Consider the following 18,704-nt stretch of genomic DNA (forward strand, 5'->3'; position numbering starts at 1 on the left):
AAAAATCATGGCATAAGGAAAAAAATAGGATGGAACTATAGCCAGATTCAGTATTAGAGAGACATTTTTTGCACAAATAAGCTGTATTAACCAGAGTGGAGAGAAAGCTGACTGAGGACTCACTCCAGGCCTGACTGGCTGCTCACTGTGCAGACCACAGAAACTGCTTGCTTCTCCGGATCGCGGGGCACTCACCCCGGCCCCGATGGGAGGACATGTGCCCAGGATCTCTGCAGGAGGCGGGCACCCGCTGCACGCACTCACGTGCAGACCTACAAGCACCAAGCGCTCTGACAACAGAGCCGCTGAAAAATGGCACAAGAAGGACAGCAAAGTCGGGAGCGGAGAGAAGGGGCTCAGCGTGCGGCTGCCCCCCAGCAGTGAACAGGACCAGGGCCCCACCAGGAGCAGGGAGGGGGCCTGGAGGGGCGGGGGCGGGGGCACAGGGCCACAGGTGTTCCGAAACAGCGACATTTAGGGGAAAAAGCAGCAAAGCGAACACGTCACCTGGAAGGAGAACACAAACAGGAAACAGGTCTAATCATCACAGTGATGTCACGGAAAGGGGCAGACTCACCTGCGACAGGTAAGACTGTCAACACGGCTCACACAGCAGACTCGGCTGTCTAAGCTGTGTACAAGGGAAGGACCTAAAACCACGCGGCTCAGAAAGGCCAGAAACGAAGCATGACAAAGGTGCCCACCAGGCAAACAGAAGTCAGGCCGAGAGCAAGAAGCACAGCAAAAAGGAGAGCTTTCATAATAAAAGCCACAATTCAGTAAGAAATCATTAGGAATGTGTACCAAGTAACACAGAAACCACCTTTGTAAAACAAAACTACACGAAAAATAAAAACCTCAGTAATAAATAACAGAATATGGGTTAAGAGGACAAAAGCCAAGGAAAGTATGGAAGACTCAAAAATAAACATAATTCAAAAATATATCATGGATATAAACATGTACTTACATATAGTTTTATACCATGAAAACAGAGAAAATATACTTTTATCTCAAATGCACACAAAACAATTGCAAAAACTAGTCACAAACATAATACCAGTAATTTAAAATTACCAGTAATTAAAAGTAGAAATAATTATAAACAACACTCTCAAATCACAGAGTTCAAAACCTAGAAATTATTACTATGAGAGGTTTTCCCATCTGGAAATCTAAAAGCTACCTATTAAAGTACTGGGTGAAAGGGGGGGAAAAAACTACATGGAAATTACTGAATTTCTAAAAAAGAAACCAAGTGGAAACATTATCAGATATTATGAGATATACTTAAAGGGAAAGTTCAGAGAAAAGATTTTCAGAGAAAAATTCAAAATGTTACTTTGATCAACAAAATTGAAAGAATGAAAAGAAATGAACTCACTTACCAGGTAAAAAAGTTGTAAAGAACAATGAAGTGTAACAAAAAAAAGCACGGGGGGGGGGGGGGTAGATAAAAATGGAAACTAATGCAGCAGAGCAAAGAATAAAAATGTACCTAATTACTAAATCAAGAGCCTTTTTAAAAAAAAAAACACATTATACAGATAAACTATTAAATTTAATAGAGTCAAAAAGAATAGGGAGAAAGGACGCACAAACGTGCAAAAGAGGAAATGATGAGAGGAAAACCACCACTGAGAGAAAGTTTTTAAGAAGGTGCTTTGGGGACGTCCATGGTGGTCCACTGGTGAAGAACCCACCTTCCAATGCAGTGGATGCAGGTCCAAGTCCTGGTCGGGGAACTAACATCCCACGTGCCTTGGGGAAACTCAGCCCGCATGCCACAGCACAGACCCAGCACAGCTAAAAACAAAACCAACAGAAAGGCATGTGCTCTGCAGACGTCTCTGTAACTAAGCTGGAAGACTAGCTAAACCAATCATTTACCACTGAAACATAGTTTACAAAAATTAACCTCATAAAAGACAGAAATACCTTAACAAACCAATTACCATAGAGGACAGAGAGAATGTTCTCAGGAAACTACTCCACAAAAAAGGCGCCAAGCCCGGGGGTGCCGCACGGGAGATTCCTATCAAATCATTAAATCCTGAACAGTCCCAGTGGAGGGCGAATTTCTCAAGAATACTGAACATGAAAAACAAAACCTTCCTAATCATCATGAAGTGCAACAGGTCTAAGAAGAAAAATGTTTAATCTACACAGATGCTAGAAAACCTGACAAAAATCAGCTCACTCTTGATGAAGTATTTTTAAAAAGTAGGACTTATTGGATATTTTCTTAACGTGATAAAATACATGAACCTTAAAGCCAAAATCTTAATATAGAAACATCAGATGTTTTCATTAAGTTTACGAATGATGCAATTAAGTAAGAGAAAATGAGGCTTAAGAACTGGAAAAGTAGAGTAAAGCTTTCTCTATTTGCAAACAGACAACAGAAAACCCGAGAGACTCAACAAGACTGAAGGAACTCACTAGGGTGGAAGGTGGAAAGCTAAGGCGCAGAAAGCGGCGGTTTTCGTACATAAACGCAGAGACCAGGCTGGGGAGCAGCGTCCACCAGGAACAGCACGGGCCACGGACACCACGCGAGGGCTTCCAGGGGCCACGTTAACAAGTAAAGAGAAACAAGGAAAACTAGCTTTAGGAATATATATTTAGCTAAACACAGCCGAGAGATCATTTCAGTATGTAACCAGTGTAGAAAATTATATTGAGGTATTCTACTTTTTTTTTCATATTAGGTTTTAATGGTGTATGTTTTTACCCTCACAATCCCCTCAACTTGCACTGTGACCATTTCAGTGCTCAGGGGTGACACATGCCTGGCTGCTGCACCGGACTGTCCAAAGTCAGAATGTACGATGGCAGAAGACATCGCATTAAGGTTAAAAGCAAGGAAGATTAAATACTCAGGAAGAAGCTTAACAAGAAATGTGAAAAACCAATTAGAGAAAACTTAAAACATTCCAAAAAGAGATAAAGTGGATTTAAACACATGGAAAAACTCCCCCTGTTCTTGGTAAGGACAAACATCATACAAATCAATTCTCCCTAAATTAATTTATAAATTTAACACAGTGCCAATAGAGACACCAACAAGGTTTTTTCTTTTTTAAGGGAGTTAGGCACATTTACACTGAAGTTCCTATGGGAATAGAAACCCGAAAGAACAGCCAAGAAAACACTGAAAAAGACTCTGAGGGGAGAGGAGCCGCTGCAGCAGCTCACCCGGCGCACCCAGGCTGGGCAGACAGCCGGGGGAAGAGGAGGAGTCCCAGACAGGCCCAAGGACACGGCCCCGCACAGCCCACCGCAGCGCCCTGGGCCCCTGGAGAGGAGCTTTGCAGGAGCTGGTGTCGGCGCATCCACCTGAGGATGAAGCTGGATTCATGCCTCCCATGACACAAGAGAATAAACCCCAAATACACGTATCTGGGAGATCAGCGACAAAAGCGAAACCATCTACCACCAGCAACACGGGGCACTCCTCCGCCACCTCAGAGTAACTGTTCCAAGTCCCGAGACCACAAGAGAGCAGTGAGCTGACCGCGGAGGTGCCCGGGGAAGCCTGGGCAAGGCCAGAGCACAGCACACACGGCGAGAGCCAGCATCCACGAGAGCCCTGAGCAGCGCCTGCAGCAGGCAGCGCGGCCACAGACGGACACCCCACTCACACAGGCCTCTCACACAGGGACGGGAGGGACCACACACCCAGCTGCAAGATGAGAAAAGACACGAGTGGGAAATTCACGAAAAGATGTAGAAACAGCCCTTAGAAACAGGACTCGCTGCAGTCAGAGAAAAGGCATGTGACAGCCCCTACCAGACGGGCCGGGTCTGGAGCCTGACGACAGGACGCTCCCGAGAGGGTGGGCACGCGCCCCGCCGCGCCTGGATGGCGCCCCGAGCCGGCGCTCCTCAGAGGCGCCACCCCACCTGGGCCCGCTGACCGCGCGGCAGCTCTGAGCCCACCCCGCATGGACCCCCAGGCCCAGAGCAGGGGAACGCCCTGTGCCCACGGGGAGGGGGCGGCAGGGGGTGCAGTGCCAGTGCGGGCGGCCGCGGCACTGAGGTGTCTGCGCGCGCACACGCTCCCGCCTCAGTCCTGCCAGCAACACCCCCGCAGCCCCCGGGGCAGGTCTCAGAGCGGGAAGAGAGGACGCCGAGCCGCACGTCTGATTGAGCAGGGCGTACGGGGTCCTCCGCCAGGGGCCCCCGGGCTGAATCTGGGGCATCGACATAGACAGTGCAGGTAAAGGGATACCACCAATAGCACCGGGCGAGGACTCCTGCCACAGTGCCCACAGAAACACGAAGAAAGGGAAGAACACACCCGGGGGAGAAGAACGGCCCCTCCTGCAAGACACCGCGTGAGAAATGCAGAAGGAAGACAGAAACAGCGCTGTCTGGAAACAGCACCGGAACGACCTGTCTGGTGAGCGAGGGCTGCTGGCCACAGATGCTCAAACTAGCGGGCAAGCGTCGGATGCAACACACGGGGCTTGTCTGCCCCCGAGACACTGGCCTGAGCAAAGGCCGGGAGGCATGATCCTCATGGAGGAGACACTCCCCACCCAGCAGCCCGGGAGCACCAGGGTCACCACCAGGCGGGCAGGGTGTGATTCTGACCACGCGGTGCCCGCGGATACAGAGCCGCTGCCAACAATGCACAAGCTGAGCCTGCCTGTGAGGAAACGGCACCCAAGTGAAATGGTTCTAAAAAGGCATTCATTCTGAATGTGGATGGGCCGCACTCTTTAGAAACACCAGGTTGTGAGAAAGGGAGGAACTGACAGGGGGCCCCGGGGAGGGCCCCGCGTCAGGAGAAACGAGCTTTTCCCATAAAGGACATTACAGGACAGAGAAACAGGAACGAGGCTCCGGTCTCCAAGGCAGAGAACAGCCTGGGCGGCGTCGATCCCTTGCCTCTAACTGTCCCGTGGTCTGGAGAGAGCGCCCTCTCTGGAGGAAACACACACAGAAGCATCTAAAGGGCAAAGGGCAAAACAACTCTGCTCTGGTTCAGAAACACAGTCCGGAGGCCAGGAGGACGGAGCCAGTGTGACCGCTGACTGGGGTGTGCGCGGGGTCCTTGAGCTCTTCCCGCGGTCGGGGGGTCCGGAGGCTACCTCACAACAACCAGACGTGGCAACGGTGCCCACATGGCCCTGTGCTGGGGGAGAGGCCCCTGCACTCACCGATGGAGCTGCTGGCGCGCTCCCCTTTCTTCTTCTTGCTCTTCCTGCTCCGGCCCTTGGGCTGCGGGGACTCGGCGGGCGCCGGCTTGCCACTCTGCAGGGGCTCGCCGGGCGCAGGGGGCTCGGCAGGGCCCGGGCCCGGCTTCTCCTCGCGGGCGTGGCTCGGCTTTCTGTTGTTGTTGTTGCTGTTGGCCCTCCTCTCCTCCCTCCGGGCGTCCCCCAGGGGCGGGAGGTCCAGCACCCTGGCCTTGGGCTCAGGCTGCGGCCGCGGCCGGGCCAGGCCCTCTGGGGCCCGGGGGGGCTCCGCGGGCTTCCGGGTGGGCTCGCCGGAGGCCTTGCTGCCCGGCCGCGGCTTCTGAGGGCCGGCGCCCGCTTTGTGGTGATGCACCATGTCCAGCAGGAAGGACAGAGGCTCCTGCTGCTCCCCGCTGACCCCCTTGGGCAGGAGCCGCTTGGCTTCCCTGGCATCCATGGGCTCAGCAGGGTCCGCGTGTCTGGAGGGGTCGGCCTCCGGTCCCGGGCCCGCGTGGTCCGCATGTCTGGAGGGGCAGGGGGATGAGGTCTCGGGGTCTTCGGTCGGCTCCAGCAAGCCGTTGTGGATGGTCTCGGTGCCGGGCGCCGACTCTGCGGCCGTCTGGAAGCTGCCGGCAAGCATGTCCAACTTGGGGCAGTCCTTCCCGGGCCGGTCCTTTTTCTTCTTCTTCACGGCCCGCAGCGTCTGGAGCTCCTGCAGCCGCTGCAGCCCCTCCGTCAGCCGCGCGTCCTCGGCCCGCCGCCGCGGCTCCTCGCGCAGGTGCAGGTGGCCCCGGGCCCGCGCCTCGGCCTCCAGCCGTGCCTTCTCCTCCAGCTGCGACGGAAGGAAAGGCAACGTGAGACAGAGAAGCGGGGCGCCTGAGAAAGTGAGCCGCAGGTAAGACGGTAACTCTGAAAGGGGCTGGAACAGGCCAAAGCCTCAGAGCAACCCATGTCAATGCAAGGGTGACGGTGAACAAGCCCCCCACAGCCTGAGCTGCCGGGGGGTTGGGGGTGGGGAGCAGAGGCCGAGGTCAGAGCGGCTGTGTGCTCCTGCCCCACGGGCCCGGCGTCCGGGAGGGGGCGGAGGACGCCTCGCAGGTGCTGCCAAGCCCACCCAGCGAAGCCCCTGCTGACGCACTCACGGGGTCACAAGGACACACAAGAAAATGTGTGCTAAGGAACTTGAAATTCCTTTTTCCCACCCTAGCAGGTAAGATTTCCAACTTGTGCTCACTAGCGTGATAGGGCTAAGGACTTTCTAAAATATTCAACATGACGTGACAGACAGACAATGTTTATTTCTGCTGTCCAACTGGCAGGAAGTTAATTTTCATCTCCGGTGAAGACTGTATGTTATCAGTGACACACATTCCAAGAGCGTAAGTGGAAAAGACCCCTGTCTAGCAAACAAACACCCAGTAAGAGAACAGAGAACAGCTTTTCCATCACGGGCTCCAGCGAGGCCTGTGCTGGGAAAATGCAGAGGTCCCTCCAAACTTCAGCATGCCTCAGAGTATTTCAGAAGGCAATGCTGATAGACAACCTGTCTTTCCACAAAGCTTAAATACAAAATTAGGCTGAAAATTCAGTCACAGATTTTCAAAAAATCTCAAGTAAAGTTCGTTCAAAACCCTTGCTCCCTCTGTCAGGGAGGCGGCGTTCTGGAGGCGGCACCGACAGCGCCCCCAAGTGGCCCCCCGGGCACCCGCGCACCCCCCGCAACGCAGCAGCCACAGTGCGCCTGACCCCGGTCACCCCGAAAAGCAAGGTGCTGGGCGGAGAGCACAGAGGTGAGTGGGCGCCGGGGCGGCCTGTGCCGAGCCTGGAGGGCCTGCAGCCACAGCTGGAGTCAGGCGGCCGCAGGGACAGAGGACAGAGGACAGGGGCGGGGGGACAGTCCAGAAAGCACCTGCCCGAGCCGAGGCTTCGGGGAACCCAGTGGGAAGTGGACCCCTGGGACCCCACGCTGCAGCGCCACCGGGTGGAGCACACGTTCCCCACACCAGGCGTGTGGCGGGAACAGGCTGGTCCCTCCAAGCCCCTCTTCAGACCGGGGGTCAACCCAGACCCGTCTCAGGACCAGGAGGTACGCCGCCAGCAGCGAACCCACACCCCACAACCACGACCACCCCAGAGTCGCCATGAGCGACAGTGGGGGCAGCACCGCACAAGCGGCCCAGCTGGGGTGGGCAGGCCCCCTCATCACCCCACGGTCGGTCTGCGGCCTGATGAGCCCCCCGCGAGCAAAGCCCGCCTGCCTGCTGAGGTGCTCGGGGAGCCGGGCACCCGGGAGGGTCCTCGAGAGAACGGGCAGGTGGGGCAACCAGAGGGCGGGCCGCTGCTTTCATGCACAGCCCTGGAGTGCCGGCTCGGAACAAAGTGATGCCTTACCTGCTGGCTCCACAAGCCCACAGCGCCCCCTGCCCTCGGCAACCGAGGGCTCCTGCCTCGACTTTCCTGGGGAAGACGCGCCTTCAACAGACAGAGGGCAGACAGAGGGCAGCACAAGGACCCGGGGGCTGGTCTGAGCGCCACGGCTTGGAAGGGACGCGTGGGTCCCGTTCGGGCTGGCCGAAGCCACTGGGGCTCTGGGAGCAACGTGGGGGCCACGGCCCCGATTACCTTCCTCTGCTTGTGCCGCGCGCGCTTGGCGGCCCGCGTACTGCTCACGGGCTTGGTCTCCGAGCTGTTTATGAACTGCAGCAAGTCCTCCACCCTGCGATGGTCGACCACACTCTCCCGTTCCGAGAGCTGGTCCGCCTTCTTGGGCTGCTCTTCCTTCCTCTTGGTCAGCCGTAAACGGAGCTTTTCCCTCATTTCTGCATAATTTCTACTTGTGGGTGCGGCTGGAGGCTACAACAAATGAAAACATGAGTAACTCAAGTTTTAATGACTGCGAATATGACAGATTTCAGACCACAGCATTTAAATAGAATTTTTTCTTATTACTCAAGTACCCCCTGTATGTCAGGAAAAACAAATAAAAGAAACAAATGGCAAGAAGAAGAGAAGCCTTTCATCACCCATTACCCAAAGGTAGTATCCTGGCATTGACCTGTCGAGCTCCATACATTCAGGGAAAATCTGGCAGAGAAAATCTGGCAGAGGACATACAACTATGCACACAAATGGTTATTTTCAAACTAAAAAATAAACAATTATCCATACTACCTGATCCATGTTTAATACAATGGAGCTTCACTATCTTTTCACGGCAATAAACAGGTTTACTGTCTCTCTCCGCACCCGCTCGCAGGTTCCCTTTCCAGGGGTGAGAAGGCTTCTCACCGGCTACTAAAGCCAAGTGCATGTATTCAGGAAACGCAGACAGAAGTGGAGAAGACAGCAGACACCTCCTGCCCTCTGCTCCTCCACGGCCCGCCCAGGCAGCGCGGCTGACACCTGCTCCCGAGGGCAGAGCGGCTGTCCCGGGACACCGCACAGCGTGGACTGCCCCGCTGGGCCATGCCGTCGAGCCCAGCACGTGTGTGACACACGGCCCCGCGGGGCTGCCGTCCATGTGCACACACTCAACAGCGCCCACGCCTGGGCGTCAGCAGGTCTGACTTCAGCTACTATTCTAAACACCACAATCAAATGCAAAAACAACTAACTCTGGGCAAGTCTTTTTCATTATTTCTGTAGGACAAGTACAACCTAGAAGTGGAACTGCTATTTTATTAGACAGTATCCTGATTTTATTAATAACTATGCTGCAAATAAAGCTTTACACACGATATAACCATACCCTGAATTCAGCCTGGGGTATTATTCTTGCAGAGCAGTTGTGTATTTTACCATTCTCACTGAAACGTGCGGTTTGCAAGCACCCATCGCTCAGCAGCGCTCCCCCCTGCGGGGCCCTCCCGAGGCGGCCGGGCAGAGCAGCGGCACTCACCCCGCCGTGCCCGAAGAACTCGCAGTAGCAGCAGTCGCAGTACTTGCCCTCCTTCTGGTTGGTGGAGGTGGAGGTGCTGGAGCTGTGCTCGGAGCAGCTGTCCTCGTCCGCGCTCTCGTCCCCGTCGTCCTGCTGTGGGTCGTACACGCCGTTCTCGCAGCGATGCCCTTCGCAGTCAGGGTCGCTGCAAAACCGCGCAGGGCCTGTCAGCAAGCAGCCTGCCCCGCAGGGGCGCGGGCAAGGTGTGGACCTGCCCGGCCAGGGGCTCACGCAGGCGGCACAGCATGAGGGGTCACACCTAGAGGGGCTCATCAGGGCCACACACGTCCCTTCCCCTCACCCCGCTTCATCCTGGAGGTATGCGTAGGGAGTGGCGGCAAGTTCAAAGGGAACGAAAACTGTCTTTCATTAAAACCTATCAAGCATCCTGTACAGTTCTCTGCTCCTGCATGCGTGCTAAGTCACTTGGTCGTGTCTGACTCTTCCCAACCCCATGGACTGCAGCCCACCACGCTCCTCTGTCCATGGGATTCTCCAGGCCAGAATACTGGAGTGGGTTGCCATGTCCTCCTCCAGGGGACCTTCCTGACACACAGATCAAACCCAGGTCTCCTGCATTGGCAGACAGGTTCGTTACCACTAGTTCCACCTGGGAAGCCTAACATGTACCAAATACCACTCCAAAACACCCAAGGCGCTTGCTCTTGCGTCCTGGGGGGTCAGGGAGCACCGCGCCCCAGCCTCCCCACCAGGCCAGGCTCACCTGCAGACGCTGGGGGGTGCGCTGACAGAGCCATCGGTGGTGGGGGGCGGGGGGGCCACGGGAGCAGGACAGAAGCTCTTGAGCGACTCCACGAAGCCGGGGGAGGCGGCTGTCTTGGGGAAGGACACGGCTGCGATGTTGGCCAGGTGAGGCGTGGAGGCTGGCGAGAGGGCGGCGGGGGCGAGGGCAGGCAGAGGGGCCAGGCCCGTGGGGCTGCTCCTCGGGGCGGCCGGCACCCCGTGCCGGTGATCTTCCTTGTTGATGCCGTGAAAGACGTCACCTGCGTCAGAGATGCTGGAGTCACTGCCTGCGGCCTGTCTCTAACTTCCAGCTTTTTTTTTTTGGAAAACCAACTTTTGGTCCAAAAATGTTCAACTCCATAGAAAACTTGCCCTTCACCTGCATTTGAGATTCGTCACTGTTTTGCTACATTTACTTTCTCCCCCCCACACACTTACCTGGTGGCTTAAGGTGGGGGCGGCAGTTGCTTGCCCCTGGGCGCATGGCCTGGGCTCCTGAGAATACGCGTCTGTGCTGTGAAGCGGGCACGCCAGCCCGGCTGCAGACACAGTGCCCCGGGGGGGATCGTCTCAGGCACGGCCCACCCAGACTGTTGGCCTCGCCCACAGCCTCTGGTGGCTTTTCCCCCAGCCCAGTGTCTTTTAAACTCTCTCTTCCTGACACAACATTGACCTCTCCCGAGAGAAATGCTGGGGGCACGAGTCCTGTGACAGTGGCATGGGATCCTCCCACTGACCCCACTGGAGCACCTAAGGCGCCTGCTCCCGGCGGCCCAGCTACCTCGGTCTGCGCTCAGGAGCCGTTGGGGCCAACCCGTGGGCCCTGCACCCAAACGGCGGGCCTGCTGCGGTCTCCGAACAGAGACCCCACGTCTGAAACCCGTGACGCTGCCTACCTGGGTGCAGAGCGGCCTCTGCACTATGGGCCGTGCATCCGAGGCAGCAGTGAGGTGTGACCCGAAGAGCCCCCCACCCCCAGCTCCCTCTCCTGAGGACCCCGAAGGACCCTCAATGTTGGCTGGGTGCTGCCAGCCACGCCTTTCCTCCTCTCGATGCTCACGCAGCCCTAACTGGCTCACGAGGCCTCTGTGGTCCTGCTCCTGTGCGCCTCTGACGTCACCTTCGAGCGCCCTCTGCCCTGGGCTCAGATCAGAGCAGCGGCGACAGCACCTCCGCGCGAGGGGCCCGCACGGCGGCCGGGCTACACCTCGGGCAGGCTGGCACCCTGTCGGCTCACTCCGCACGAGGCTCCTGCTTTAAGGTGACAGCAGATCCCTCTCTGTGTTCTGAAAGCAATGCCCTCTTCCCCTCACAGAACATGATGTGAAGAGAGGCAAGGTGGGACACAGGGTGGCAGAGCCCCGGGGGTCGGTGTGACAGCCCAGAGGACACGCCCCTGGGCACCTGTAGCTGTCCGTTCCACTGACGCCTCTGGGCACGCCGAGGGGGAGGGAGTCACCGAGGCGCTGAGCAAGCCCCAGCCCCGGGGCCCCTGGGCAGCAGGGCCCCGGCCAGCAGGTGGGCCTTACCTAGGGAAGGCGGCCTCTTGGACGACACGCGGAACTGGCTGCTGCTCGACTGCACCGTGGTGGCCGTGCAGGACACAGACGACGTGGCCGACGACGTGGCCATCACCACTTTGTTTGCTTCCATGAAAGCGTCTTGGAAATTGTACAAACATTTCTTTTTTGCAGCACTCTTTTTCTCTTTACTATCAGAAACTGCAGCCGTTTCACTGCTAGATGGTGGCGGAAGAGCTTCAGGTCTTGCTTCTGAGAGTGTTGGCCCTAATATGTCACTCCCTTCAGAGAAGAATGGGAAAATTAAGGCTTCCAAAAGACACAGGATTAGCTCACACCTAAAGAGCAGCTACTGCCTAAACCACAAACACTGGGGCTGCGAGGGTTAGGAGCCCACGGCGCTGATGCCAGTCAGCTAGCCTGTGTCTGAGAAAAGCTGGCTGAGCACCGACTGTGTGCCAATTCCTGTGCCAGGTGCTTTCCAAAAGTTACTCAATGTCTTAAAGCTACTTTCTGAGCTTAGCGCTATTATTCCCAACCTAAGACAAAGAAACTGAGGCCAGAGAGGCTAAGTAACTTGCCCAAGGTCACACAGCTAGAAACCCTCTTCAAGCACAGACCAGACGTCAAGTCTAGCTTGCTGTTTGAGCACATGCAGGGCTTGGGGTGGGGCCCCCAGGGCCGTCCGCACACGGACGACAGCGCTAAGGCAGACGGGCAGCCCTCATCCGCGCGCCCTGTCCCGCCAGGAAGGCGCCGGTGCCTCAGCAGCGGAGGTGGCCGTGGGAAGGTGCTTGTTAGCGGGGACAGGGCCCATGTAGGGGCAGAGCAGGAGGAGAGGAAGGAACGGAGTCACAGCGTTCAAGCCACAGCACCCCGCTGCCTGGGCCGAGGTCTGGGGGTCAGCACTGCTCAGGAACCAAAGCCAACGCTCTGCAGCCTGGGGGCAGGGAGACCCAGCGTCTGAGGCCGCGGGCTCCCGGCCACCAAGCCCGGGGCCTGCGCGGCTCTGTTGGTACAGCGCGACTCGACCAGTGACCAGCAGCCTGACAGGGCGGGGTCTGCCGCCCTCGGCGGAAGCAAGGGGAAGGAGCGGCCTGGGACCTGCTAGGGAGCTGCGGCAACAGGTGGCATCCACTCAGCTCGGGTCTCTGTAAACTCCAACAAAGGTTTAACGAGTTCCTTACCAGAAATTGTATCTGGCAAGAAAGCGCCAGGGTTCCAGTTCTTATCATTCATCACTTCTGATCCCCAAAGACTTATAAACTTAGAACTAGTCCACTCTGGAGTGCTCCCAAAACAGCTCGGGTAAATATGGTCTTGAAGAGATGCACTGAATACCTGATGTTTATTTGTGTGATTCTGAACAGGTGCTGGTGGTAAAGCCTACAAAAAAAAATGTTCTAATCACATATCAAAATTAATATTCTGTTTACCTAAGGATTTAAACTACAGACACACAAGTCATTATTGAAACCTGGGGGGCACGCCTGCCGTGAACAGGCATGCGGGAACACACCTCACAGAACGCGCACATGATCACACGCGGGGCCGCACGTGACGGGGCAGTGGCACGGGACGCAGACTCGAAAAGCAGCTGGCGCTCAGGGGGCTGACCGCACATGCTCAGACCGCCGGGGGACTGCCCGTGCTGCGCCCGAGGCGCATTTTAAACGAGCCCGTCTGCACGAGATCTGCTCCGATGGCTCACTCTCACCTGGCGTTTAAAAATCGCCGGTCAGAAGTCCCTGTGGAGCCACTGATAAGGGGGTCAGCTCTGCCCCGCTCCCTCACACCTGGGCCACGGGCACAAGTGTGAGGACAGACGGGCTCGACACTGAGCTGAGCCCGCCCTCTCAGGGTGTGGAAGGAGAGCCCTGCCCAAACGTTTCTGCGGTGACTGGCCGTCAGCTGCCCCCTGCACGCCTGGGCGTCCTGCCCCCTCTGCCTGCAGCCGCGCCCCTGCCCGACACCCCTCCCTCGGCGCGGCCGGAGCGGGCCCATGGGACGTGAGAGTGAGTATGTCACTCTGTGCTCAGGCTGGGCCAGTGGCTCCCCACCCCCTGACGTAGAACCAAGGCCCGAGCGTGGTGTGGCCGGCCCTGTCCTGCTCACCAGCCTCTGGACACACAGTCTTCCCTCTGCCCCCAGACTTCAGGCTACTGCCCGGCCCACAGCGCGGTTCACGGCGTCCACCTCCTAAGGATGTCCGAACTGCAGCTCACAACCCTGCTGGCCTGGCTGATCCTCCCGCCACAGCCGAGCTGCTGCGCCCTGGAGAGGCCGCCACTGCCCCCTCACCCCCCCCACGCCCAGGCTGCGGTGGCCCGCCCCAGCGAGTCCATGAGCCCAGGATTCTCCCTGTCAGCGCTCACCACTGTCGGAATCAAGACTCATGTCCAACCTACTGGTGGGGCATCGCCCTCGCCTCGAGTTACAGCAGTGTCCGGGGGGTTACACCTGGAGCCTGGCCCTGCCGCGCCCGCAACTCGCTGACACCAGCACACGCCATCCCCCACCCCAGGTGTGCACGGGAATACCCCCGGGGACACAGACGTGAGCAGTGAGCACGCTCAGCCCCGGGGGGGTTGGGGTGGGGGCTGGGGAGGACCCCCAGGAGCAGAACCCCAGGGGCTGGACGGGGCAGAGGGGGGAAGGGATGAGCCAGAGCACAGGGCCGGCTGGCGTCCAGACACAAGGGAGTCAACCCAGTGGGCTGGGGGGTCCACGGAGACATGCCCGTGTGCCTTCTATCCTGGGGGGCTGGGGGGTGCAGAAGGTTCTAGGCAGCAGGGTGAGATGGTCTGGTCAGCTGAGTGCAGAAGTGGGTCTGCGGCACTCTGGGGGAGGAGCCGGGGACAAGAATGACATGGGGAGCGGTTAGTACGGACGGGGATGTGGAGCGCTGGCGGGGTAGGGAAGAGGGGAGGGTCTGTGGCCCCGCTCCCAGAGACACCGCGGCAGGGACGGAGCTGGACCGAAGTCCCGACCTGTCCCAGCCTCTGGGCTGCACGGTCTAAGGGGTTCACGGGCTGGCTCACCCTCTGCTAGCTGTGTGACCGCAGGCAAATTACTCAGTGTTTTTGTGCTTTAGTTTTCTCATCTGTAGTTTGGAAACACCTACCTACAGGGGACGTGGTAAGAATTAAACCAGACAGTACACATCGAGTATTGTCGCCTGGCCCAAAGGAAGCATTTCCTGAGCGCTAAGGGGGGGTCTTCCTAGACACAAGCCAGCAACCCCACCCCCAGCCCAAGGTGCTGCTGCCCTCCCACAGGGCCAGGGGTGGGGGTGGGGTCCTTCTGCTCGGACAGCTGAGCAGCTTAGCACACCACCGACCCTCAACGGGCTCAGGCAGATGAAGGTGGAGGGTGAGGCTGGAGCAGACTCGGGACTTGACAGCGGGAGGAAACGGCAGACTGGACACCCAGCACCGCAGCAGGAGCCTGACCAGCTGACCTGCCGTGGACGTCTCAGGGGCAAAGGGCAAGGACAAGGAGACTCTCAACAGGCGTCAGTCTCCATGGAGAAGGGACAGCTGTGAGCTGCTCCACTGAGCAGGGACGGACGACGAGTCACGATCAAATGGGAAGTCTCAGTCCTGAAGGCCTCGGGACGTGGCAGAGCCCGCCAGCAGGTGGGAGTCCCTGCAGTCAGGCCGGCCGGCTCAAGACGCAGAAACACACTGCGCGCTCGCGAGCCCCTCGAGAGCCCGGGGACAGCGAGCGCTGCCGACTTCTCCCCGAGAGCGTCTGGCTGACGGCTGGACCACACCACCCACGTCTCTCCGGTTTCTGCTCAGCCATCCGCGCTCTGCCCTGTGTCACCTCTCTGCAGGCCCACCCACAGGCTCCGGGGCGGGGTCTCCCCTCAGGGCCATCTGTCTACACTGCATCTACAATTTCTATCCAAGTACGTCACAGCGTTCCGAGTTTTGACATTTGATCAGGGTTTTGTCTTCTCTTTAGACGACGAGACCTCTGAAAGCAAGGGCTGGGAGTCCTGTTTTCCTTCACCTGGCACCACCTGGCGCTCAGCAAATGCTGAGTGGAGTAAGGCCTGTGGCCACGGCGCTGTTACACTGGAGACGTGAGCTAGTGACACTGTCTGTCTGGTTCAGAAGACCACCCGTGCAAAACAGGAGGTCCAGGGTGGACACCAAGGGGAGCAGGGGTCTGCAACAAACAAGCTGCACCTGAGGGAAGGCGTCTGCACAAGAGGCCTGCCAACCTCCAGAGCTAAGGGCTTCCTTCAGGAAAAGAAGAGGCAACTGTCACCTAGACCATTTGGGGGCCATACTTCCATAAAAACAGTGATGATTTAAGCACATGTGGATAACGCTATTACAACACTGATTTCAATCTTTATACAAATCCATATGGCTTCAATTCATAGAAGTTCTGACATGTTCTTTACTTTGAGACAAAACTGATTCACAGGAAAGCACAATTCTGCTCTAACTGTAAGTCCAGACACACTAATTGATGACTTCAGCCAAGCACACTTCTGAATTTACGCAGCAGTCGTGAGACCCAGCCTGTCCTGCCCGGAGCACAGAGCCCGGGGAGCAGTGGACGGAGCCCCACACGGGCGGCACCTGCCACCAACACCCAGCGCCCGAACAGAAGGGCCGGCGAGCACCCAGAGAGCGGCGGTGCGAGGCGCTCCTCACTGGGCTTCTCCGCAAAGGCTCCTCAGTGCTCCTGGCAGGGGGAGGAGGCAAAGGCACTGCCTTCCTTTTGCTATTTCTCAGCTCAGAAGGACTGAACTCTGAAATGAACACAGGTCACAAGTCACGCCACGACCTGCAAATGGCAATCAGTGTATGTCCCTCTTCCCCACACGGCCTTTCCCTTCCTCCAACTCCAACTGAACTCACACTTGTTCCACGTGTAACTCTGCGAGCCACGTCCACAGGGTGCACACACGTAGCCCAGTGAGGGGTGAGGGGTGTGCACGCCCACAGCCGTGTGCGAGGCACGTCACCAGCTCCCTCAGTGCACTGAGCTCACCGACCCTTCCCAGATCACCCCGTGCCCCTGCGGAGAGCCCGAGACAGCGCTCCACCTGCGCTCCGGCCCCGTCCTGAGGGGGCAACGGCTTCTTGACACGGTTTCCAGACGGGAAGGACACAGCACTTAAAGCTGGGCGCCTCGAGCACGGCCCGGGCCAGTGGCGGCGAGCAGCAGGCGCCCCTCCTTGGGGAGGAGGAGCAGGCGCCGTGGGCGCTTCTCTCTCAGGTGCAGAGTCCCCCCCACTCTCCTTGGGTTTTGTCCGTCAGGGGGCCATGCCGCTCCACCTCCCAGGTAAGCGGCACCGGACACCTCTATAACCAGGTACTGAGCTACAGAGAAGGCAAGGGAAGCCGTTCACAAGGAGCTGGTTAGATCACGGCAAGAGAAACAGGCCCCAGTGGAGGTGCAGGAAGGGACGGCCACCCTGGGGGCGTGTGCACCATGGCACAGAGATGAGGGGGTGGCCCCAGCGCCCCACGGGAGGAGGTCCAGAGACAAGGGGAGCTGGGGGGTCCGGGGGTCAGCGTGCCAGCAGCACCTTCACGCCAGCAAGCGGAATCCCCTCTCGAGGAAGCACCCCTATTCAGGGTCTGCTGAGCAAACATGACCTCACGATTAAAAAAAAGGTTAGAGCCTCACAGCTTCATCCAAACATAGGGTAACTATGTGTGAAATGCTCACAGAAAGGAAAAATGAAAGAAAAGGTGATCGAGGAACGAGAGAATATAAAAAGTTTCTAACACATTTGAAAATAAAGCTTAGAAATAAGAATTACAAGTAGGATTAAAAACTCAAACTTGAGTAGGTTAGACACAACTAGAGAACCATCAAACTGGAAGAGTGATCCAAAAAGAAGTTCCCAGAATAGAAGAGGATCAGGCTGGGAGGGACCACGGGTACGAAGAGCAGGATGAGGAGGTCTGGTCAGAGGTTCTGGAAGACAGCAGAGCGGTGGACAGGAAGAACCATGAGGCAGACAGGCAACCTGGAACTTCTCGTGTGCTCTGGGTTCTGACAGGAAATGCAGCCAGCATGCAAAAACTAATTGGTAACGTGAGCAGAGAGACTGTAATAAAGAATAAAAAAGAAATGCTAGAAACAAAAAACGCGGAGGGAAAAACCAAGACTCGGCAGACTGAACACAGCCAAGATGGGAATCAGTGAGCCTCCAAGTGCAAGAGAAGCTTTCCAAACTGAGACATGAAGAGAAATAAGAATGCAAACAAACAAAATCCTCCAAAAAACAGCACCAACAATAACAAAAGAAAAAATAACAGAATGTCCAAGAATTTGGGGCCTTCTCAAAAGATGTTATGCTCTGGAGGAGCAGAGCAGGCAGGAAGGAGACCTGGAGGAGTGATGGCCAAGGAAGTCCCAACTCACAACTGACGCCAGAGCAGGCCAGGAGGCTCAGAGGGCACCAGCAAGACCCCCCCCGAGACCCCACCCGGGCTCATCACATTCCAGCTGTAGGAAACCAAAGACAGAATCCTGTAAGCAGCCTGGGGGCGGGATGAGGGGAAGAAAACCCTGTCCTACAGAGGAAGGGACACAGTCACAGAAGACATCCCACCTAAACTGCGCAAGCAGGAAGAGAGTGGGGTTAAGCATGTTTTAAGTGTTCAAAGGAAAATAGAGAAAAACCACCAACCTGGATACAGAATTCTGTATCCAGCGAAATTATCCTTCAAAAGTGAAGGAGAAATAAAGACTTCCTCAGACAGACAAACACTGAGGGAACGCATCGCCAGCAGAACTGCCCTGCAAGAAATGTTAAAAGATTTTCTTCAGGAAGAAGGAACACAATATAGGTCAGAAACTTGGATCTACATAAAGAAAGAAAGAGCAATGGAAAAGGAATAAACACAAGTAAAATAAAATCTCTTATTTTTCTGTTAATTAATCTAAAAAAAGAAACCCTTTGCAGTAATAACTGTAACAGCGTCCCAGGGGATTAACACTGGATGAATGGAGATGACGGCCGCAGCGTCACAGGGCACATGAGGGAGGAGGTGGGCCAAGCAGCTCAGGCGCACGCAGAGTGGGCGGTGGTGCTGGAACGGCCCGAGCTTCGTCAGAAAGTACCTTCTGATGCAAGTGCTAGAACGGGGACAGAGTGTAACTGATACGCCAAGAGGAAACAAAACGAATCAGAAAATGTTCAAATCAAAGTAGAGACTGCAGCAAAAGAAGCCTCTGGCAACAAACAGAAAATAGTTACAAACATGGGTATTCATCTAAACACATAAAAAAATCAAACTGAATGGAATAAATACACCAATGAAAATACAGAGATTATCAGAA

At 56.4% G+C, this 18,704-nt stretch overlaps 1 protein-coding gene across 5 annotated transcripts in view; it reads right to left on the minus strand.

The window, feature by feature from the left end:
- Positions 1 to 18,704, minus strand: part of FAM193A (family with sequence similarity 193 member A) — a 148,275-nt gene that overhangs the window by 11,223 nt on the left and 118,348 nt on the right. For all 5 annotated transcript variants that reach the window (XM_043447685.1, XM_043447683.1, XM_043447681.1 and 2 more), the window contains 6 exons: positions 12,572 to 12,770; positions 11,394 to 11,666; positions 9,845 to 10,124; positions 9,082 to 9,265; positions 7,806 to 8,036; positions 5,169 to 6,015 (listed from right to left, as the gene is read on the minus strand). In XM_043447685.1, the coding sequence (XP_043303620.1) occupies positions 5,169 to 6,015; positions 7,806 to 8,036; positions 9,082 to 9,265; positions 9,845 to 10,124; positions 11,394 to 11,666; positions 12,572 to 12,770 (2,014 nt within the window). The remainder of the gene's footprint in view (positions 1 to 5,168; positions 6,016 to 7,805; positions 8,037 to 9,081; positions 9,266 to 9,844; positions 10,125 to 11,393; positions 11,667 to 12,571; positions 12,771 to 18,704) is intronic.

The sequence above is a fragment of the Cervus canadensis genome, chromosome 26, assembly GCF_019320065.1.
Source record: "Cervus canadensis isolate Bull #8, Minnesota chromosome 26, ASM1932006v1, whole genome shotgun sequence".
NCBI classification, from domain to species: Eukaryota; Metazoa; Chordata; class Mammalia; order Artiodactyla; family Cervidae; genus Cervus; species Cervus canadensis.